Source organism: Oryctolagus cuniculus, chromosome 7, assembly GCF_051225735.1.
Source record: "Oryctolagus cuniculus isolate XC-2025 breed Fujian yellow rabbit chromosome 7, ASM5122573v1, whole genome shotgun sequence".
Taxonomy (NCBI): domain Eukaryota; kingdom Metazoa; phylum Chordata; class Mammalia; order Lagomorpha; family Leporidae; genus Oryctolagus; species Oryctolagus cuniculus.
Genome location: NC_142873.1, coordinates 162,251,340 through 162,274,343, shown reverse-complemented (window position 1 = coordinate 162,274,343; position 23,004 = coordinate 162,251,340). Strand labels below are relative to the sequence as shown.

General features: G+C 62.9%; 1 protein-coding gene across 8 annotated transcripts in view; it reads right to left on the bottom strand.

Annotated features, from left to right (window-relative positions):
• NPHP4 (nephrocystin 4) overlaps positions 1-23,004 on the bottom strand; it is a 116,214-nt gene that overhangs the window by 71,484 nt on the left and 21,726 nt on the right. For all 8 annotated transcript variants that reach the window (XR_016211317.1, XR_016211318.1, XM_089301561.1 and 5 more), the window contains 5 exons: positions 22,517-22,581; positions 18,860-19,015; positions 9,355-9,491; positions 6,636-6,802; positions 5,700-5,826 (listed from right to left, as the gene is read on the bottom strand). Coding sequence is in view for 6 of the 8 variants with exons in the window: in XM_089301561.1 (XP_089157687.1) it covers positions 5,700-5,826; positions 6,636-6,802; positions 9,355-9,491; positions 18,860-19,015; positions 22,517-22,581 (652 nt within the window). In the remaining 2 variants the exon portion in view is untranslated. The remainder of the gene's footprint in view (positions 1-5,699; positions 5,827-6,635; positions 6,803-9,354; positions 9,492-18,859; positions 19,016-22,516; positions 22,582-23,004) is intronic.

Below are 23,004 nucleotides of genomic sequence, written 5' to 3'. Positions count from 1 at the left end.
GGGAGGTCACCCGGCCAGATGTCACCTCCGCACGTCCAATGTGGGGACGCGGACGCTCGGAACCCCGGTCCAGCAGCCGCACTCAAACAAAGTCCCTGTCACAAACGCAGACCCAAGCAGTTTCCACCTCCTTGCCCGTGTTCACAAGAAGCGGGAAGCAAGCTCGGCTCCGGTCCTTGCCGGCCACTGAACCCCGTGCTGCCGGCCAGCGAGGCCTGAGCTGTGCCCCCCAGGCGCACCTCCGAGGGCCGGCTCTGAAAGGACGCCCTGCAAAAACAGCTGAGAGAGGTCTGCCATCCGCTGGTTCGCTCTCCAAATGGCCACGACGGCCGGAGCCAGGCTGATCCAAAGCCAGGAGCCAGGAGCTTCTTCCAGGTCTCCCATTGGGTGCAGGGGCCCAGGCACTTGGGCCATCCTCCACTGTTTTCCCAGGCCATAGCTGAGAACTGGATCGGAAGAGGAGCAGCTGGGACTTGAACTGGCGCTTCTATGGGATGCCGACGCCACAGGCATTGGCTTAGCCCACTATGCCACGGCGCCGGCCCTCCATTGACTTTTTGAAGACCCCTTGCATGCAGGGATGTCAAAATGTTTTGGCACCAAAATGAACTTACCAGGGCAAGTTTTGTGGTACAACGACTTAGGCTGCCCCTTGGGACGGGTGCATCCCCTGTCAGAAAACCAGTTCAAGCCCCAGCTCGTCCGCTTCCAAACCAGCTTCCTGCTAACGCACACCCTGGGATGCAGCAGGTGATGGCCCAAGTGCTGGGTCCCTGCCACCTGCGTGGGAGGCCCGGCCATTGCAGCCGTTTGGGGAGTCAACGTGCACACCAAAGCCCCCCCCCCCCCCGCCTACTCCTGACTCCTGCTCTCACTCTCTTTCCAGTAATGAAAATACACAAACATTTTTAAAAATCAGTGAACACACTTATCTTCCAACTCCATTTTCCTCGAACTTCAACACCCTGATATGCGCACCACTGGGAAGGCTGAAGCTCGTTCAGAGGCCCTCAGGGTCACCCCGGGAGCCCAGGGAGAGGCCCTTCCGCTCCGGGAGCCTGAGAGCCCCGGGAAGCAGCACGCCGGCCTGAGCAGCTCCACCCCCAGCACTGTCTTCCTGAACAACGCAGACCCCTCAGCGTGAGCGAGACGGGGGGGCTCCTCCCCGGCCCTGGCAGCAGCCTGTGGCTCCCTGGCACCGAGGAGGGAACCAAGGGCACCCTAGACCAACCTCCTTCCCACTGCCCAAGCGCACAAGCCCAGGCGGCCATCACAACTATGGCGGTGACCACAGTGGTGGGGACGGAGCCCGGGAGGGAGGGGTCTCCCCCCTTGGTGAGCGACAGAGGCCCAGGCCCTGCCTGGAACGGGTGGAGAGCATTGTCCACCAGGAAGGAGATGCCAAGGGCCCTGCTGACCGAGCTGCGCCGGAGCTGAGAACAACAGGGCTCCTCCGGTGACCAGGGTCCCAAAAGACCCTGCGTATCTGTCTGGATTCAGGGAGCAGCCGTGCCACTGTCACTGCCCAGACACGACTCCCCACACGCGTGCACACACACAAAAGGGCTCTGGCTGGGATCCTGACGCCCACGTGTGGCTCTGCAGGCCACTGGGTTAAACCACAGCCAAGTTCATGTGAGAGCAGACCCGAATACAGAAGAGAAACCATCTTTTCAACCAAGCCAGCCTCTTCCAAACTGCTTGTGGCTGGATGAAGCTGCACCTTTATACCCACACAGGGAACAAGGCCAGAGCCAGCACCTAGCACAGAAGTCACCCCCACGCCGTCGGAACCGGACCGCGGTCCGTCCCTTCAGCCGGGGCCAGGCTGACTGCTCACCGTGGCCGTGTTTCAGATCCCGGGCCAGGACACGGCGCACGTATCCATCTCGGGGTGGGCGGGGACACCCTGGCAGTGCAAGCACAGAGTGGGGGCGGCCAGGGTCCCCAGCACCGGGCTGCCTGCTTCCTCCCTGCCCACCCAGCTGCAGGGCAGGCTCCAGTCTACCAATGGGAAGCTGGCCGCAAATCTGATGCTTTTTATGGATGAAACGACCGTACGTGTTTTAGGAAAACAAGTCACTAAAGAAAAAAAAAAAAAAAAGGACCTCACCTCCTGTAAAACAGATGTGCATTTCAGGGTCAAAAGTAAAATAAAACAAAACAGCCAAGTTTTCATGCTGTTTGTGGAGCCCTGGTGAGGTTCAGTTCACACAGACTGTAAAGAAACAAAAGCCCAGAATTCACTGAATCGTTCCCATTTAGGGCCCGAACTATGACAGCAAAGAATATAAAGAAGACCTAAAGGGGCCAGCACCATGGCATTGTGGGTAAAGCTACCGCCTGCGGCGCCGGCATCCCGTACGGGCGCTGGTTTGAGTCCCGGCCGCTGCACTTGGATCCCACTCCCTGCGGATGCGCCTGGGAAAGCGGCAGAGGATGGCCCAGTGCTCGGGCCCCTCCCGAAGGGCAGCAGTGCACACAGAGGGCCTCCTGTGTGGGGGCTGCACACGGACACTCCTGCGACCCAAGGGACCTCACGGAAACCCTCAAGACCCCCCAGTCCCGTGTGTCAGGCTGTGTTCATCCACCTTCAGCACACGCCAGACCAGCGTGTCTCAGGCTCCACGCACAGAACAGCCCGCAGATGCGGCGCCGCCGTGCCTGGGCACCCAGACCAGCACCTCGCGGACAGCACAGGCTCAGATGTGCTAGACGGACTTGTCTAGAGACCGCTGACAGACAGAGCTCCTGTGTCCACTATGACCTCTCAGCGACTTCTGGGGGGGTCGGCCTGTCTGTCACATGACCACCACGCCAGGACTGCTCCCACCTGCAGACCCCCAAGGGCTGCACACTTGTCCTGCCCTCCTCCAGGACGGGAAGACAGCAGCCGCTCCGGCTAACAAATTAACCACACAGGAGACGCAGCAGAACCGTCCTCAGACCCCACGCAGACTCAGGGGGCGGGGTATTGGGTCTGACTTTCTGCTGTATTCTCTGTATTTGTCCCCGATCTGGGCACCCCCATTTAAAAGTGGATGGTGTACACAGAACCTTGGGGGCCACTCCAGGACTCGCGTACACGGACCTGGCTCGGGGGCCACCTCCCAGAGGAGAGGGCGCGGCCCCCTTCTACTCATTGCTGAGTCACCGCAGGACAGTCATCTCCAGCTTTGGGGTGATGCGCTGAGTCCCTGCACTTTGGTGACACCCAGTGAACCACGCCCAGTGCAGGCGAGACTCTAGGAAGCTCTCTCAGTGCAGCCCTGAGCAGGCAGATCTGCGGAGGGCGCAGGTGCCCAGGCTCCATTATCCGCTCCTCCCTGCTGTTACTGCGTTTCTCATTTCCATCCTGGGGGGGTGGGGAGGGACAGCGCTGTGGCTTAGCGGGCAAAGCCGGCATCCCGGGCCGGCGCTGTGGCATTCCAGGTAAAGCCAGCACCCCATGTGGGCACGCGTTCACATGCCGGTCGCTGTTTCTGGCCCAGCTCCCTGCTGACAGCCTAAGAAAGCAGTGGAAGACGGCCCAAGTGCCTGGGCCCCTGCACCCACGTGGGAGACCTGGAGGAAGCTCCTGGCTCCTGGCTTCGGCCTGGCTCAGTTGTAACTGTTGCAGCCATTTGGGAAGTGAACCAACGGATGGAAGATCTCTTGGTCTCCCCCTCTCCTGTAACTCTGACTTTCAAAGTAAATAAGTAAATCTTTTTTAAAATTTTGAAATAAAGACATACAGATGTTCACAAATGAACTAAAATTATTTCCCTCAAAACAACTCAAAAGGGACCAGTATTGTGGGCGGTGGGCTAAGCTGCTGCCTGGGACACTGGCATCCCACACCAGAGCACCGGTTCAGTCCTGGCTGCTCCACTTCCACCCCAGCCCCCTGCTGACACCCCTGGGGAAGCAGTGGAAGACGACCCAAGTGCTTGGGCCCCTGCGACCCATGTGGGAGACCCAGATGGAGCTTCTGGCTCCCAGTTCTGGCCTGGCCCAGCCCCGGCCATTGCAGCCATCTGGGGAGTAAAGCAGCACACGGACGAGATATCTATCTATCTTTCCAATAAATGTCTTTTACATAATAACACTTCAGAAGGGGTTGTGGGGGGAGCATCCGCGAAGGCGGTGACCCATGAAGGTGACCGCTGAGGCTTCCTGTGTGCACTTGAACATCTTGTCTGTTTCTGCTCATGCTTGAATTCCCACTAGACAGCCTCCTCCAAAGACAGGAGGAAGGAAGCGCCGCCCGATGGCACAGAGCTTGCAAAGGCCTCATCTCAACCAAAGACAGGCTTCCCCAGGCTGCTGCCCCCACGGCCGGGGCAGGGATGAAGTCCCCGCGGTCACTCACTCCGACCCCCGGGGAAGCAGCGAGGACCGGGCTGGCACCAGGGCCTTTGTTTTCCTCGACTCAGATCTGTGCCCGCTGGGAACGCTGGGTTCAGCCTCCCCGTTAGCGCGTGTGCCGCTCTCAGCGTTCCACACAGCGAGTCATTGGTGTGGAAAACCATTTCACACCCGGGAACACTCCCGTCCAGATTACACCGAGACAGAACACTTGATGACAGTGAAACGGAATCCAGTACCCCCGTCCAACCACCTCCAGGACAGAGAGGGCCGATGAGCCGTCACAGCCGCATCCGAGCACCGGGCAGCCGTGGCGCGAAGCCGCGGGCCACAGGCTGGGCTCTGGGGGAAGAGTGACAGCGACAGCAGAGTGTGTCCCGCGGGCCATCTCGGCTGCGGCAGACACCCCCTGGGGCTGCACCTAAGCTACGATCCACGGTGCTGGGGGCAGCACAACAGGTAGCCCCCGCCGTGCCCTGGACTGGTCCCCCGTGACCCCCAGGCTGGCGCTGCCACCCACCATCAGAAGTAGCACGGCCCGCCCAGAGGCCCACCAACTCCACCCCCCGGTGATCGCCGCCCCACCCCAGGAGGCCCCAGGCCCACTCATCCAGGGCTAGTCACCTGCTCCAGGGAGAGGCACAGCTGGGAACTGTGACCCTGGGGGAGACACAGCCAGGAGGCGAGGCACAAGGCGGCCGTGCTCCGGCACCTCCCCTCCCTGCCACGGCGCCGGCGGCCCTGGGCCTGCCCTTCTGCTTACGGGAGCTGCCCAGCACTGCTCAGACCCCACCCCCACGGGGGACACCGGCCAGCCCTGCCTCACTTTGCAACTGATTTGTTACAATGATATGGCCTTTTTCAAACAGAAACCTGGATCTTAAGAACAGCCTGATGGGGGATGATCAGAGCTGCATCGGCGATGAGTGGCGCTCACGCGTGGAGTTGCTCCAGCCGACTCTCCCGCTCCTGCTCTTCACATAACAAAGGCACACGCACACACGGTGCACCGTGCAAAGCACAGACTGCCAGTGCAGGCTCAAGTTCTACCGCACTAAACACCACGCGAAAGACACCTTAGAACAGCCTCGTTTCTCCGATGGCTGTCGACTTGATAATTACTAATTAATGCCATCACGACCCGTGAAATTTATTCGACTACCTGCGACCCTCGGCCAGCAGACTGCGCCATTACCATACAGAGGGAGAATGGTGACAGGGGAGCAACCGCGCTCCAGGCCTCCTTCCAGGCTGACCAGACAGGGCCTTCGACGGGAGAACGCCAAGGCCAGCCACGTGCACTAGGCGCAGAGCCCGTCCCGCCCGCTCCGCCTAGGGGATCAGGTCCTCACCACGCCGTCTGCTCCTGTGGGACTGTGAAACACGTACTCCAGCTGGAAGATGACCACGAACGCCGGCTGATGGACCATCTCGGGCAGGCGGAGGCGGCTCCTCAGAACCAGAGCTTGGCTTCCAGAGCTGGGTCAGAAACAGCGGGGGAGGTCACAGCGGTGGCTCCGCCCTGTCCTGGGCCCCCCTCCACCCAGGGTGCTCCAGGCACCGTGGGACCCCAGGGGACTGCCCAGGCACAAGCCCACCAGGCAAGAGAACTCTTCCACAAGGCTCAGCCTCCAAAGCGATTCCCTGAACCAGAGCTTTAGAAAACTTTTATTTATGTACTTGAAGGGTGGAGAGCCAGAGATTCCCCCTCCACTGTCCCGGCAACAGCTGAAGCCAGGAGCCCAGAACTCCACCAGGGACCCACGCGCTGGAGCCACCACCGCTGCCTTCCAGGCTGAGCACCCAGCGCGGGATGCGGGCACCCAAGCAGCACCCAGCAGCACCCCAGCCGCTGCACCAGGCACCCAGCCCTGAGCTTCCATTATGGACGTCACAATCAATGCCTTTCCCAGACTGCCAAGCCTTGCCTGCAGGGCACACACGCCCGCAACCCCAGCAGGGAACCTGGCCAAGCCTCCAGGAAGCCTGCAGGGAACCGTGGCCAAGCCTCCGTGAAGCACCGGGAGGACAGGGAGGGGCTGTGGGGAGCAGCCCCCTGCCCTCTGCGTGGGAGGAGACAGAGGCACAACCCCACAGTGGGAAAGACCCCAGGACACAGCTGCCAGGCGCCACACCCCCCCAGCAGCCACAGCTGGAGGCATCCAATATGCAAATTCCAAAACCCACCTCCCACAGCTGACACGCCCCTCCCTTCACGGTGAAGCCTCACGCACGCCCACCCCCTTAACTCGGCAGGGCTGGCCCCGGAACCTGGGGCCGGGCAATACCTGCTCTTGGAGGAGGAGCTGAGCTTCCTGCTGAAGCTGGCGGAGCGTGTCAAGGCCACGTCCATCGCGGGCACCAGCACCACCACCTGAGGCCTCTGCACAAAGCCCAGGCCGTTGTGCACCCCCACGTGCAGACGCCGCTCCCGGACCTCCAGGGTGCCGCCGCCCTGCAACAGAGACAGAGCCGGAGGCCTGAGGCCGGCACAGACGGGACGGGCAGAGGGAGCCTGAGGCCGGCACAGAAGGGACGGGCGGAGCCTGAGGCCGGCACAGACGGGACGGCCGGAGGCCTGAGGCCGGCACAGACGGGACGGGCGGAGGGAGCCCCCAGGGCAGCGCAAGTTCCGGGGCAGGCAAGGAGAGGCAGGACAGACGCCTCGTGTGAGCCGGGCTTGGGCCGAGGGCACACCGTGACCCGGTCCAGCCGCCAGCCACGGGGCATGCCCCACACGGCGCCCGCTGAGGCCTGCACGGCCACACTCGCAGGCTGGGCGCGCTCTCGGGACGCAGCCAGCACAGGACCGCGGGACGTGGCTCCTTCGACAAGACTCTGTGGTCTAGGGAATCCGGCAGCCCACTCTCCGGAGGCACGGGGTGCACCGACACAGGGGTGCCCGGAGGCAGACGCTGCCCACCCAGGGACTCGGGACTTGGGTGACTCGGGCGGGAGGAGGCAGCGTACCAGGCAGGCGTCACGACCCAATAAAGGATGGACGTGCCCCCAGTGATCCCCAGACAGCAAGGTTTCATCTCAACCCAGACCTCACAGGCCCTCCAGCAAACGCACACGCTGTCCCCAGCTGCCCGTGTTCACTACGTCGTGATCTTTGCAAAACCACCTCCAAGTTTTCAAGCTTTCTTCACTGTCCACTGATCGTGCTGAATGGACCCAAGTTCAGCCTATGAGTCCCCGGGGAGTGAAAATACAGCGATGGCAGTAACTGAGTACCCGTCAGCTCAGGAACAAGAACACACACGGTATGAAGTCATTTTTATGGTGACACGTGAAGTTCAACAACGACCTCTGCCCCACACAACCTGCCCTGCAGACGCAGGCAGCGCCGGAACCACGCCCGCCGAGAGCGTGGCCGCTGCGGTTTGGTCCTGGTCTCCACGTCGCATTCACAGCACGGATCCTGCCACGGGGCACGGCAGTGCCACAGCAGGGCAAACAGCCGAAGCCCCTCATCCCCACAACAGGACGCCACGGCGTTCCTGAGAGCCAAACACCCGGATGCACATCATGTGTCCTGGTGAACACGACAGGGTCCCCCGGGACACTCGCTCCCTAGAGGGGACTGGCGACAGGTAGGGGAGCCGGTCAGAGGGCTGAGCACACAGGACGCGAGCAGGGCGGTCAGCTGGAGAGACGGGGGGGGGTGCACCCCCCGGGATGGTCAGGGCTTTGCCGTGGGACCCGGTGCTGTGGGAGGAGCCACATGCTCACAGGTCCACGGAAGGGACAGGTGTGCCGCCACCGCCAAGGTGGGACAGGCGTAGCTGGACAGGGTGAGGCCGAGGAGCCACACACAGGGAAGCCAGGGAAACCAGCAAGGACGAGCCACACCCGTCAGGACCACGGGGTGAGGCGTCCTGCTGTCCACCCGAGGGTAACCTGAGGCCAGCAGAGGGCTCCGAACAAACAAGGAGACAGCTTCGAGTACGGAGTGGGAGACAAGGTGTTCTGTGGGACTGACACTCCATCCAGGAATTTCCTGCCCCGGCACCTACTCAGCAAAAGTAACAAAAGCATCAAGAGGCCGACCACAGCGCCAGCCAGGAAGGCGGCACAATCTGAGGCGTCAGCCTCCAAGTCCAGCACCAAGACAACGCACAGAGTCCCTGGAGCCCCAGGGGGCGGGCAGGGCTCCACGTCCACCTGGCAGAATCCTGGAATTCCACCAAAGCCCCACAGCAGGGGGCACACGCTCCCCGTGGCTGGACGTAACGCCTCTCCAGCCACCTCCTCTACCCTGGCCTCGCCGACTCTGGACTGGCCAGTGCTCTGCTTCGGCCAACGGGATGGTAGCAAATTCACTGCCACCAGGCTTGATGCACTTCTGATGCCTCTCCTACGCCTCCCTTCTGTGAGAACAAGCCCAGGCCGGCTGCTGGAGGACCCGCGAGCGTGTGAGGCTCAGCTTCCGGGCTGAGGCCGGCACCTAGCTGACCATGAGCCACAGGCAGACACAGAGGAACGCCTCAGGAAAGCCCCTTTCCACTTCCTGCTCAGGGGCGTACTGAGTCAAAGCGCCAGGACACACACGGGTTTGCTCTCTGCAGGGTCCCAACGGCCCCAAACCAAGCGCCGCCCACAAGGCCGGCAACGGTGGCGTGGACAAGCGAACCGTGCGCGCTCACAGCACGCGTGGTGACACGTTGTAGAACTGGGAAAGTGGGCGAACGGCTGCACCAGCTGTGAGAGACAATCTCGCGGGTGCAGCACGCCGAGCTGAAGACCACGACACCGAGGAAAAGGACGATTTCACTCCCAGCTCGAAAGCAGGCAGGGCTCCACGAGTTAGAGACGCGTCCAGACCTGGCGAAGCCAGAGCAAGCAGCGTCCAGGCGAGGACAGCGGAGGCCGTGGGGGCTGGGCTGCCAGGCCGGGGGTCCTCTCTCACCTGCTTAATCACCACGTCGGGGCAGCAGGAGCGTCCCTCTTCCGGCAGGCCCCGTCGCCAGCTGTCACTCACCCACCCTGCCCAGGAGACGGTACCTCTCGGAAGTGGTCGCTGACCAGGAGGTCCAGAAGCTCTTCCTCAAACTTCTCAAGGGAGGGGTACAAGGTGAAGAACACGTCGTCCAGGAACCACGTGACACACTTCTGTAGGCGGGGCTTCCGCAGGGCATCGCCTGGAACGGCGAGAGGGAGTGTGAGGTCATCCTTGGAGGCAACGGCCAGACGTGCGCGGGGCAGCTGCGGGCAGGCATGCAGACAGACACACCGCCGGCCAGAGCCGCCGTCGTCACACCCCGCCGCGAAGCCAAGTGAACACACGCCCAAGCTGTACCCCAAACCTCCCCTGGGAACAAATTTCACACCCCGACAATTCAGAGACACAGAGGACGCGACGCAGGGTGGCACCTGCACCCCTCCAGCCTGCTGTCCTTCCTGTAACAAGAACACAGCCAACAGTGCCATCTCTTCCGCCGCTGTGTCTACCCTGAACGGCTGGAAACACGCTGGGATGCTGGTGAGCACGTCGAGGCAACGCGTGGACGAACGCAGCCTGGGCTGGCCCGGGAGACAAGTCCCCGGCCTGGCCCAGATGCCCCGTCCTTTGGGCTCCTTGGGGACCAGAAGGCTGATGGCTCCCAGCACCTCACTCAGGGTGTCACAGGACAAACTCAGCTGAGAGAAGGAAGAGCCCTTCTCCCGGCCCCTGGAGCAGACTACGGTGAAGGCAGAGGGGCCGCGGCGTCCCGGCACACGCACGGCCCCGTGGAACCTTCTCATCCTCTCAGATCCCGGCTCCTCCCCTTCCTGTCTTTGCGACAACTCACACATTTAAGCTCAAGGTCTTGGATGATTTTTTTAAAGCCCTTAAAAGTTCCAAAGAGGAAAACAAAACACGGGGTTAACCCTCCATGGTGAGGACACTGCCCATCCTGGGAGACAGTGTCAGGGAGCCCAAAGGCCTCACACACCCCCAAAGCCCTGCAAACAGCCCACATCTCCCACACCAGTAAGGCCACTTCCTACACTGACTCCGGGAAAACAGCCAGAGGCGGGAGAGAGCAGTCACGGTAAGGACACGCACCAGGCACTACTTATGGCACAGAAAGCCAGGACAATCAGACGGCCCACAACAGGGGACCGCCAATTAAATCACTGCTGATCCAGCCCAAGTAAGGACCAGCACTGCTGTCCAAGGCTCTCTGATGACTGAAAACCAACTGAACAAAACAAAAACTGTGTATCACTCCTTTTGGCGTGGACTTCATTTAAAAATATCTGCATGGACTCCTGCATACCTGGGGGCAGTAATCACAGACCGTCTCGCCTCCTCCTCCACGGTTCTGTTTTCCCCATCACGACAGGCGTTAGGCTTGCTGCCTCCAAACAGAACACGTCTACGTTCCTTTCGGGATTTAAAAATGTGTTTAGCAGAACAGATGACAAAGCACAGACCAACAGATGACAAAGCAGCGCTGGTCCTTACTCGGGCTGGATGAGCAGTGATTTAATTGGCGGTCCCCTGTTGTGGGCCGTGGCAGAGCAGGTCAGGCCGCCTCTTAGGACCCCTGCCGCCCACGCGGGAGCGCAGGTGCAAGTCCCAGCTGCTCCGCCTCGACCCAGCTTCCTGCTAGTGCATCCCGGGAAGCAGCGGGTGACGATGGCTCAAGTGCTCGGGCCTCTGCCGTCCACGTGGGAGACTCAGGTGGAATTACCGGCTCCCGCCTTCGGCCTGGCCCAGTCCTGGCTGTTGCATTCTGGGAGTGAACCAGCAGATGGATAAATCTCAATGTCTATCTCTCTCTCTAACTATCTGCCTTCGAAGTAGATGGAAATAAACAAATGCAATTTCTTTTTCCAGCGCAGGCAGCCTCATCCCAACAGCCAGAGGTGGAAGCAGCCCCGTATCCGCAGGGGGACGGGGTCTTGTTCAGCCGTGAGAAGAAGGAGACTCTGGCTGGGCTACAGCGTGCTGCCAGGTGAAGGAAGCCAGTCACAGAAGGCCAGCAGCTATGTGGGCTCCCCAGAGGGGTCAGGGTCAGAGGGCAGCTCAGGGGGTGCCCGAGGCTGGGGACCAGGGAGCTTCTCGGGACAGAGTCTGGGAGAACAACACAGTTCTAAAGATGGATGGCGCAGCCGGCGCCGCGGCTCACTAGGCTAATCCTCCGCCTAGCGGCGCCGGCACACCGGGTTCTAGTCCCGGTCGGGGCGCCGGATTCTGTCCCGGTTGCCCCTCTTCCAGGCCAGCCCTCTGCTGTGGCCAGGGAGTGCAGTGGAGGATGGCCCAGGTGCTTGGGCCCTGCACCCCATGGGAGACCAGGAAAAGCACCTGGCTCCTGGCTCCTGCCATCGGATCAGCGCGGTGCGCCGGCCGCAGCGCGCCGGCCGCGGCGGCCATTGGAGGGTGAACCAACGGCAAAGGAAGACCTTTCTCTCTGTCTCTCTCTCTCACTGTCCACTCTGCCTGTCAAAAAATAAAAAAATAAAAAAAAAATAAAAAAATAAAGATGGATGGCGCAATGGTCACCTGCGGGGATGGACTGACTACCACTGACCACCGAGAAATGATACGGTGGTAAATTTTGTTGTGTTTTAGCACAGTATCTTTTAAACATTTATTTACTTATTTGAAAGTCAGAGTTAGAGAGAAAGAGGCCTTCCATCCAATGACTCGCTCCCCAGGTGGCCACAACAGCCAGGGCTGGGCCAGGCCAAAGCCAGCAGCTTCGTCAGGGTCTCCCATGTGGGTGGCAGGGCCCACACGTTTGGGCCATCTGCTGCTGCTTTCCCAGGCCACTAGCAGGGAGCTGATCTGCAGCAGCGCAGCCGGGACACGAACCGGTGCCCACACAGGATGCAGACGCTGTGCGGGCAGCCCCACCTGCGGTGCACGATTTAAGAGCACGGGAGTGCGTGAGGTCCACCCTTGGCTGCAGTGGCCAAGCGAGGTCTGGAGCTGTCCTGTGCTGAGACCCTCCCCGTGCTGTGGACAGCGAACGGGAAAGCGAGGAGCCCTTTCGGCAGATGGGGCTCCAGGAGCGGCGAGGTGGCCCCGCGGCACTGCCGCCACAGAGCGCCACACGGGCCCAGCTGCGGACGGCCGTGCTGGCAGAGCTTCCCAGGACAGGCAGGAGGCCAGCTGGGCCCATGGAGGAGCTAAACGGAGAGCCGAGGACGTCGGGCACGGGTCCCTGGGACGACGCCTGGCACCAGCCACCACTCCCGTGAGCCGCCAGAGTGTCGCAGCCAAGCAGGGCAAGAGGAGTGTGCAGCAAAGAAGGCCCCGAGGCCCGGCTGCCAGGGCGAGCAAACATCAGGGAGAGGCCGGGGCGCGCAGCCCACGCCACGAGGCGGAGCCCACGGGGTCAGGGAGAGGCCGGGGCGCGCAGCCCACGCCACGAGGCGGAGCCCACGGGGTCAGGGAGAGGCCGGGGCGCGCAGCCCACGCCACGAGGCGGAGCCCACTGTGCCCTGAGTCCTGGACCGAGGCAGCCGCAGACGCCCCTCTCTGTGTGACAAGACTTCAGCCTGTGCAGCTCATGGATGGGGCCCTTCTCAGGACTGTGACCCACAAGGGCGCCCACAGCAGCGCACTGCTTCAGACGGTCCCACGCGGCGGGCCAGAGCCGCCACCGGCCACCAGAGCCGGTCAAGGACAGGGTGCAACAGCTCCAGGCGAGGCCGCCCCAGCCCCCTGCCCCAGCCCCCTGCCCCAGCCTCCCCTGTGTTCCTGACAAGGCCCTGCGCCTCCTCTGTGCTCTGAGCCCCATCTTCAGCCCTGACACAGCTGGGACCATCTCATGGGACACCCCCCCACACAGGCTTCTGTCACTCATCACGGACACCTGTGCACGCGCCGCTCACCTGACAGCCTGCCAGTGAGCACACACCCGAGCCCCCCTCTGCCCAGAGCAGAGGAAACCGGCACCCTGCATCCACACCCTATCTACGGAAACAGGAAGGGGGACTCCGCATCCTCCTGGCCCCTCACCAGCCCAGCGCGCGGCCCCCGGGCAGCTGGGCGGCTGCACCTACCCCCTAAGGCCCTCAAACACAGGACAAACCCTGAAAGGTGAACACAGCTGACCCATCTAGCTCTGCGCGGCTGCAGCAGGAACACAAGGAGAGCCCAGGCTCAGGGCTTCACCCGCCCTGTGAGCCACACCGGACGAGGAGCCAAGAGCAGACAGGGCTGCAGAGAGGCAGAACGAACAAGGGCAGACCGTGGGTCCAGAGCCCACAGTGCCAGAAACTCAAGCTCAGAAGCACAGAGCCCAGCGAGGAGCTGGGCAAGACGCTGCAGCCACGGAAGACCCAACGGGCAGCCCCACGGAGCCCCACGCTGCAGGGGACACAGAACTGCTGGTGCGAGACGGTCACTCCTGGAAGCGGGACCTGTCACAGGAAGAGGGCAGTGTCCGACCAGCCCAGCCCCTGTGGTCCCGGGCTGACAACACTGCCTATGGGGCGTGAGACTGAGGAACCTCCCAGGTGGCGGTAGGCACCAATGAGCCACAGATCCTGAAATACAAGGGCCAGTGCTGTGTGGCACAGAAGGTTAAGCCTCTGCCTGCAGTGCCGGCATCCCCCGTGGGCACCAGTTGGTGTCCCAGCTGCCCCACTTCCGATCCAGCTCCCTGCTAATGCACCTGGGAAAGCAGTGGAAGATGGCTCAAGTCCTTGGGCCCCTGCACCCAGCTGGGAGACCCAGAAGAAGCTCCCGGCTCCTCGCTTTGGCCCGGCCCAGCCGAGGCATCGGGGCCATACGGGGAGTGAACGGAGAATGGAAGATGTCGCTTTCTCCTTCTCTGGAAGTCTGGTGCAAACCCCAGAGCTGGGCCCTAGGAGCAGGCACCGCTGATCCCCAGAGCCCTGTGTCCTGAGCTGGGAAAGGCAGAAACAGTGTCCACCCCAGACACCGACTCTCGTTACTCCTGCACATCCATTCGAGAAAGTCACCACGCACACGGGATCACTGAACCGCATCCCACGAGAGGACGCCTGAGGCTGGCTCTCCAAACAGCACAGCCTGGCAGAGCCTGGCCGGAGGCCTCCCAACTGTGCCCAGCCCCAGGCCGGAGCTGCCTGCCCTGCCGCCCAGCCACTGGCCATCTCAAGGAGACCTTCGACAAGAAGGCTCCCCCTCACCAAGGACCGCAAGGAGCTACAACTCAGCAAGGGCAGCTGGGACGGCGGCAGAGGCTCAGCGTCCCGGGAAGGGGCCCAGACTGGGCTCTGTATCCCCCCGTGACGAGGGGCACCGGCACCCCCGGATCCAGCAGCCGTCCGGTAGTCCTGAGCGGTCCACACAGAGAGGAGAGGAAGCACATGTCCCTGATGTGTCCCGCACAGGGAGCAGTGTGGGCAGGAAAGGCCAGCTCCCTCCAGGACACAGGTGCACAGGGAGCACCTGCTGAATCCTGCGCCCAGAAGGGCGAGGGCAGGTGGGCATCTCCACTCGGCAGCCCTCTCTGGGCCAGGTGCACAACCACCCAGCTCTCAAGCCGGCCTCAGCCACCACGCTGGCACGTGGCAGGAGCTGTGTCTGAAGGGCTAACAAGGAGGAACCCGGCCAGACCTGCGGCCGCTCGACCCCAGCAGGCACAGCGTCCGGCTGAATTGAGGACAGAATTCCCACGAAGAGCAACACAGGTGCCTCACCCACTGTCCCACTTCTCCCCAAACACAGCTCCAAGAGCAGGCCGATCGCCGTCCCCATTTCACCGGAGAAAAGTCGGCAACGACAGAGGCCTGGGGAGGTGAGGAAGTCCCCTGAGCTCTCGCTGCGGCGAGGGGCGGGCAGGCACCACCAGCACCGCGCAGAGCCTCACCGCACACCGGAAACCATCGCGCATTCAGACAGCTGACAGCAGCACCCAGAGCCCGCCGTGCCCCGCTACCCCCGCCGGCGGGGCGGCGCCACCCTCGCCCTGTGCCTGGGCCTGGCTCTATCTGCTACCAAGTGCTTGCGCAGGAACACGGTTCCCAGGAATGACACGGCTCCCGGGGAAGCGCACCCCACTCCACGATGACCCAGTTTACCTGGGACTCCCACGAGTGGCTGCAGAGGGGATGACTGCTGGCAAGTGTCAACAAGCAGGAGCCCCTTCCCACGGACAGCCTGGAAGCAGAGACCCCTGGGACCCGCAAGGAGTCCCCCAGGCCGGCATGGGCTCCGGCGACCACAGCCCCCGGGGACGTCTCTCGGCACATCTTGAATCCAGCGCACACTCCAGCGGTGCAACCAGCGGAAAGCGGAGGGTCTGTGCGGGAACGGCGGTGAGGGCGAGCCAGGCCCAACGGCACCTCCGCGGGCACGTCAGACGGGCTTCGCCTGGGGAAGGGGGGTTTCGCCTAGGCGCTCAGAGCTGCGCCCCCCCGCACCCACACGGGCCCTCCCCAACAAACGCCCTGCGAACCATCAGTGGATCTACAAAAGGTGCACACTGAACACTGGCAGGGCAGAGGTTCTCTCGGGGCGGTGGAGTGGGAGGAGACAGCCCCAGTGCCCAGCGCCCAGTGCCCAGCCCAGAAGCGCCTGAGAGGCGTGCAGGGCGGGACGGAGGGCAGCGAGCCTGGAAAGCCTGGCACTGGCTATGACCACCCCGCAGGGCGCCCGCAGTCCCAGTGGCTGCTGAGCCGTGATGCAGCCAAGTCTCGGCACAGCCAGTTTTGCTCCATCCCCACTGATGGCTGCCTCCTCGCTACCCTCCCACCACGGCTGCAAGGCCTGCCCAGCTCTCTGCCCTGGAGTCCTAGAACACACCACTGATGTCTCCACTGCACACAGCCCCCGCCTGCCACTCATCCGGAATGGCCACCGAGACACAAGCTTGATGGAGCCTGCACCAGGTCTCCAGACAGCCTTGCCTGCGTCACAGAAACCCACCCATTCACAGCTCACTCCACCGGCCTCCCGGGGGGCCCCTGTTTCAGACACTCTGGGAAGGGCCGCCCTGCTCGGGAGGGCTGAGACCCCCACCCTCTCCAGACTCTGCGCCCAGTAAGACTGGGCCGCACTGTCCCTGGGCACCCCAGGAGGAAGCTCCACGCAGAGACGGCTTAATCCTGGCATCAGCTGTGGCCTTGGCTCCAGCTCCCCACATAAGTGAGCAAGAGACAAACCAGGAACTCTGAGGAAGGCTGAGGGGTCCCGCCCACGTCGGTGTCCTGGCGTGACACTGTGCTACGCGTGGCACGTGGGACCGCTCTGTACTGTGCATTACAGCCGCCGGAGAATCCACGATGACCGCAATCAAAATTTCAATTCAAAACAATGCAATTCTCCGTATCGTGGCAGCTTACAAACGAACAACGCTCCAGCTCCCAGTGTGGCATCAAGACAAAACCTAACCCTCCCCACGCAGACAACAGCCCCTCCCCAGGAAGCACCCGTCCCTACCTCGGCCCTTTCTGGGCCGCAGAGTATCAGGGTCACCGGCAAGCAGAGTCACGAGGCAGGGTGGCCCAGGGGAGCCCGGGACAGCCCGAGGGCTGCCTCAGGGTGCTCAGCGAGCCACACGGCACAAGAGGCCCGGCAACATGGGTTTCTCCCCCGAGACAGCCACGGGAGGAGCGGGGGGCTGAGGAGCTGGGTCGGGGGTGCAACTCCATGGCCTGCAGATTCCCTGCTCACGCAATGACAACAGGAACAGCTTAAACTGTCACTCACGGCTGCAATGTCACAGGCACCAACTGCTGCCTTCTGGGCCACCCCTCCCCCGCAGGGCGGCAGGACCCCTGTCACGTGACCCCACCCCAGCAAGGCGGCAGGACCCCTGTCACATGACCCCACCCCAGCGGGAGTGGGGCAGGACCCCTGTTACATGACCCCACCCCAGTGTGGGGGGGCAGGACCCCTGTCACGTGACCCCACCCCAGCAAGGCGGCAGGACCCCTGTCACGTGACCCCACCCCAGCAAGGCGGCAGGACCCCTGTCACATGACCCCACCCCAGTGGGGGGGGGCAGGACCCCTGTCACGTGACCCCACCCCAGTGGGGGGGGGCAGGACCCCTGTCACGTGACCCCACCCCAGCGGAGGGGGGCAGGACCCCTGTCACGTGACCCCACCCCAGCAGGGCGGCAGGACCCCTGTCACGTGACCCCACCCCAGTTGGGGGGGGGGGGCAGGACCCCTGTCACGTGACCCCACCCCAGTGGGGGGGGGGCAGGACCCCTGTCACGTGACCCCACCCCCAGCAGGGTGGCAGGACCCCTGTCACGTGACCCCTCCCCAGCAGGGCGGCAGGACCCCTGTCACGTGACCCACAGCAGATCCAAACCTCAGCGTCCAGCCTGCTCCTGCTCACGGTTAATTTCTAGTCCTTGTTCCTCACCACTTCTCAGGGCGGCTGGACAGGGACCACACTGTGGTAGTGATGACTGCCATGGGCCCACCCGAGAAATTCACTAATTCAGATAACAACACGGGCACCATGCCCAGCCCAACACCCACACCAGCTCAGCAACCCCACTGACAGGTGACCCCCTGCACCCCAGCCTAGCGATGACACCGGGGTTGACCGCGAGTCTGGAGTGGAGTGGCTTCCTTCCTTCAGGGTCCCGGGCACTTCAGTCTAACAGCAAGCACATCGCTTCCCAGGCTCTCAGCCGTCCACGCCCAGTGCCAGGCCCGGCTCTTCCCTGAACCGAGCGACGTGGACACAGCCTCTACTGGGGCCGGGAGCTCCCCGCGGGCGCCTGTGGGAAAGGCCGGTGGTCCCCACGCCCACCTCCACAGCCAGCCAGAGCAAAGGGCCCCACCCAGAAGCAGCGCACACCCCACAGCGTCCCCCAGCTGTGCAGGGGCCGACCCGAGGCCCCCCAGGAACCGACCTCTGAAAACCACACCAGAGCCCGAGGCCTTTCACCTAAATTTCAGTTTCCAAAAATCATCAAGTCGCACACGTGTGTTCACAGCAGCACCACCGCCCGAACCAAAAGGCAGGGGCAGCCACAGTGTCCACGGAGGGAAGGGTGGACGGATCGACGGCCAGCTGGGTCCACACGATGGAGCCTCCAGGAGCCCAAGCCACCCACAGACGGACCCGGCACTGGCTCAGGGAAGTCACTTACAAAATGACTCGCGCTGTGTCCCCCGGCTGGGGGGAGGGGAGGGCACCTGCAGCAGCCACAGAGACGGGGGCTGCGGGAGCCGGGGAGGCAGGCGGGGGCAGCGCCTACACCACAGAGTCCAGCCTGGGAAGCCGGAAGCCGTGCAGGTGAGGGCGCCGTTAAGTCCAGTGGGCGGACGTAATGCCACTGACCCGGCTGCCTGAAAGCGGTTAATGGTAAATTCTGCACCCGGCAGATTCTGCCTCAGCTAAAAACAGCCCAAGTCGCGGCTACCACAGCCCAGGGAACGGACGCCCAGCAGCGGCGGTCTCCCCGGCCGTGGTCAGACACCACCGAGGGGACGGAGACGACCGAGGGAAGGGACCGTGTGCCCGACGGCCACCGCCACCGTCCCCTCCCCGGGGACCCCCTGCCAGAGCGGCCGTCTCTCTGGACCCGCCGGGTGGGGAAAGCAGAGCAGCCCTTACCCGTGTCCCCGTGCGCGGGGAGGAGGCCGGGGACGCGCTGCAGCCCAGACACCAGGAGGTTCTCGGGCAGGAGGTGGAGCGCCGGCTCCAGCGGCGGGTGCGGCTTCAGGCTGTACTGCAGGCCGCAGCTCTCCATCAGGGTCATGTGCTTGTTGTCTGGGGGAGAAAACACCAGACGGCTGGGACCAGAGCACCGAGAAGCCGAGCGTCTCGGGAAGAAAGCCCAGACAGGACACGCAGTTCTCTGAAGACGGGAAATGCTGCTAGCTCGGCCCCAGGAGGCAGAGCCCCGCCCGCAGGGGCGCTCCCTGGTCAAGTGTGATGAGAAGAGGTCGCTGCGCATCCAGGCGGACAAGCTCTCCGCCCGCTTCTCCCCGAGGGACGGGGGCAGGGGACGGGCGTGCGGCGCCTCCGTCACAGGCTCCGGAGTCACCTCAGGCACCACGTCCCTCAGGCCCCACACTGGTGCCAGACAGCACTGGAGGGCAGCTGGCGTCGGAGACAGAGCCCAGCCCTCAAGGCCAGACACAGCAGTGCCCGCACACAGGACAACAGGAAGCCACCCGTGAGCGAGACCCGGACACGCAGGGAAGCAGCTTTGCCCTCCACCAGCCAAGGGTGGGGCCTGGGAGACGGAGACGGGCTCGGACCTGCAGCCCAGGGAGGGACAGGGTGCCCGCGGTAGAGGCAGCGGCGCCAACAGAGACAGGACTGCAGGGGAGCATCCCCGGGAAGCACAGAGCCTTCTCACGCCCACCAGCAGCCAGTCCTGCTCGGGCTTGGTTTCCTCCAGCGACAGGGACCTCACCACCTCCCGAGGCACACCAGGGCATCCCAGGCCAGTCTGGCCATTGAGGCTGCTAAGAGTGACATTCAGCTCACTCGTTTTCTGACTTTGTAAAGACAGAGCTGAATGTGAACACGGTATTCATCACAGAGAGAAACCAACACAGACAGCAGACTTCACCCCAACTCTCCAAGATGGGGGCTGCCTGCTTTGAAATGAAAATGCCCCAGAAGGCTTTCCCACGTGGCCAGAGAGAGGAGACTGGCCTGGGAAACGAGGGGACAGAGCAGGCCCTGGGGGGTGAGGGGGGACGAAGAGATGCAGCAAGCCCTGGGGGGGGGGGGGGGAGGAGACACAGCAGGCCCTGGGGGGGGTAAGGGGGGATGAGGAGATGCAGCATGTGGGGGGGGTGGGGGGGGATGAGGAGACACAACAGGCCCTGGGGGGGGGGGGGAACGAGGCGACACAGCAGGCCCTGGGGGTGGGGGAAAATGAGGAGACAGAGCAGGCCCTGGGGGGTGAGGGGGGACAAGGAGACACAGCAGGCCCTGGGGAGTGAGGGGGGACGAGCTGACACAGCATGTGGGGGAGGTGAGGGGGGGACGAGGAGACACAGCAGGCCCGGGGTCGGGAGGGGGACAAGGAGACACAGCAGGTCCTCAGGCCCTCACCCCCGCCCACCAATCACCCTGGGGGTGTGGCTCCCACCTCTGTCCTGCTGAACACCTGAGTGTGCCCATGGAGGAGACTGCAAAACCAGGCAGCCGTGAAGAGGGGCACAGGAAACCCTCCCCCGGAGGGAAGCGGCAGCGTCAGACGAGGGTGAGAACAGCCTCGCACGTCTGCACCCCTGTCCATCTGTGTCCAGCCAAGGGCCCGGGAGGGACTGCAGGAACCCACGAGGGGCGGGGCTTTCACATGGTTCAGGTGGGAATTCACGGCCGTGTGGCTGCACCGCCATGCCCAGCACATTTCTGGAAATGCCGACTGGAGGGAGGAGCTGACACCCCCACGGCTGAGGCCCCTCACAGCCCCTGCACAGCCCAGAACACCCAAAAACTGCACACGCAACATACACACCACAGTTCTCACATACACATGCACACATACAGTGTCCAAACACACATGCCCGGGCCAGCACTGTGGCATAGTGGGTAACCGGCATCCCATATGGGCGCCGGTTCAAGACCGAGCTGTCCCACATCCAATCCAGCTCTCTGCTGTGGCCTGGGAAAGCAGCAGAAGATGGCCCAAGTGCTTAGGCCCCTGCACCCATGTGGGAGACTCCTGGCTTCGAATTGGCCCAGCTCCAGCCATTGCGGTCATCTGGGGAGTGAAACAGCGGATGGAAGACCTCTCTCTCTCTCTCTGCCCGCCTCTCTGTAACTCTACCTTTCAAATAAATAAATAAATCTTAAAAAAAAAAAAAAAACACATGCACAGTGTTCACACACACACACACACAATGCCCAGTGTTCGCACAAATGGTGTTCAAACACACATGCCCGGTGTTCACATACATGCACACATGGTGTTCAAACACACGTGCCCAGTGTTCACACAGACACATGTGCACACACACACACCCAGTGTTCACACACACCCAGTGTTCACACACACATGCACACACACACCTCCAGTGTTCACACACACACCCAGTGTTCACACACATGTGCACACTCCCAATGTGCACACACACTCCCAGTGTTCACACACACGTGCACACACACCCAGTGTTCACACACGTGCACACACGCCCAGTGTTCACATACACGTGCACACACTCCCAATGTGCACACACACGCTCCCAGTGTTCACACACACGTGCACACACACCCAGTGTTCACACACGCGTGCACACACACGCCCAGTGTTCGCACACACGTGCACACACAGTGTTCACACACACGTGCACACACTCCCAATGTGCACACACAGGTGCACACACTCCCAATGTGCACACACACCCAGTGTTCACACACATGCACACACACTCCCAGTGTTCACACGCGTGCACACACACACCCAGTGTTCACACACATGCACATACACACTCCCAGTGTTCACACACACCCAGTGTTCACACACACATCCAGTGTTCACACACGCGTGCACACACATGCACACACACCCAGTGTTCACACACATGCACACACGTGCACACACACACACCCTGGGCCTATGGGCACCGCGGGGGAAGAACTCGGGGCAGACAAGGGGCTCCATGCAGCCGCACAGTACCCAGGGCCAAGGTTCCTACCAGGACCACGTTTCTGCCGGATCCTTCCCATCGACAGACCGTCACCAGCTCCGGTGCGGGGTGTCGGGCTGACTCTGGCACAGGCCACACACAGCTCCCTGCTGGGGAGCCAGGCAGCACCCCCAGGGGCAGGCACAGGGGCCCCCACATCCTTCCCTCCGAATCCCTGGCAGGCGCCAGTCCCAGGCACAGCAGGAAGCCCCCCACCCTGCTGTGGGGCAGGTCCCTCTGCACCTTCCAGAAGACAAGAGTCCGGTGGGTTCTCCCACTGAACGCTCCACCTCGGGTCGGCACAGGAGGGGAAGCCCCCGCGGGGCTGGGGTGATGAGCGACCTCCCGGTTCAGGGCCTCACTGAGCACCTGGTGGCCAGTGACAGACGGCACTGTGGGGGGACAGGGAGGCCAGCTCCCCTTCCCAGGGCCACGTCCTCACTGGGCACTGTCCTCCTTCTGGACTGGTGCACTCCAGTTCTTTAAGTTATGCCCGACTCCAAGTCCACGGTAAGTCTGCCCAAACCCATGAAATCAACGAGCCGAGCAGACGGCTTCCGTGGAGAGCCAACAGCCCAGGGCTGGGCAGGAAAACTGCCGACAGGGGTGCTAGACTCACGTTCCACGGGGTCCTGGAGAAGCGGGTGCAGGAGGGCTCGGGGGCTGCCGTGGTAAAGCTTCAACCTGGAAAACAAGGCCAGGGACCATCACCCTCTGCACCCACACAGCCACCAGAGGCCAGGAGCGCCGGGGCCGGCACCCTCCCCCACTGCAGAACCCCAGGGAGCGCGGTGTGGGAGGAGCGTCTCGCCCCAGGGGTCTAGAAAGCCTGTGGTTGGCTCACTGCACACACGACACCGGGGGCAGAAGCCAGGGTGCCGCTAAACAGACACCCGCCAATGCAGAGTCCAGCCCCCACCACCGAAACCACCCAGCCCCAAGTGGCCGTGGCCGTGGGGCCAAGGCTGAGAAGCCCCGGTCCGGAGAGGGATGTGGGAGACAGGTCCCGGCTGGGAGGATCCAGTAGGAACTGAGCCACCTCGGCACACCCAGCTCCTGAACAGGGCCCGGCACAGAGCAGGCGCTCAGCCAGTGTCTGTGGACAGC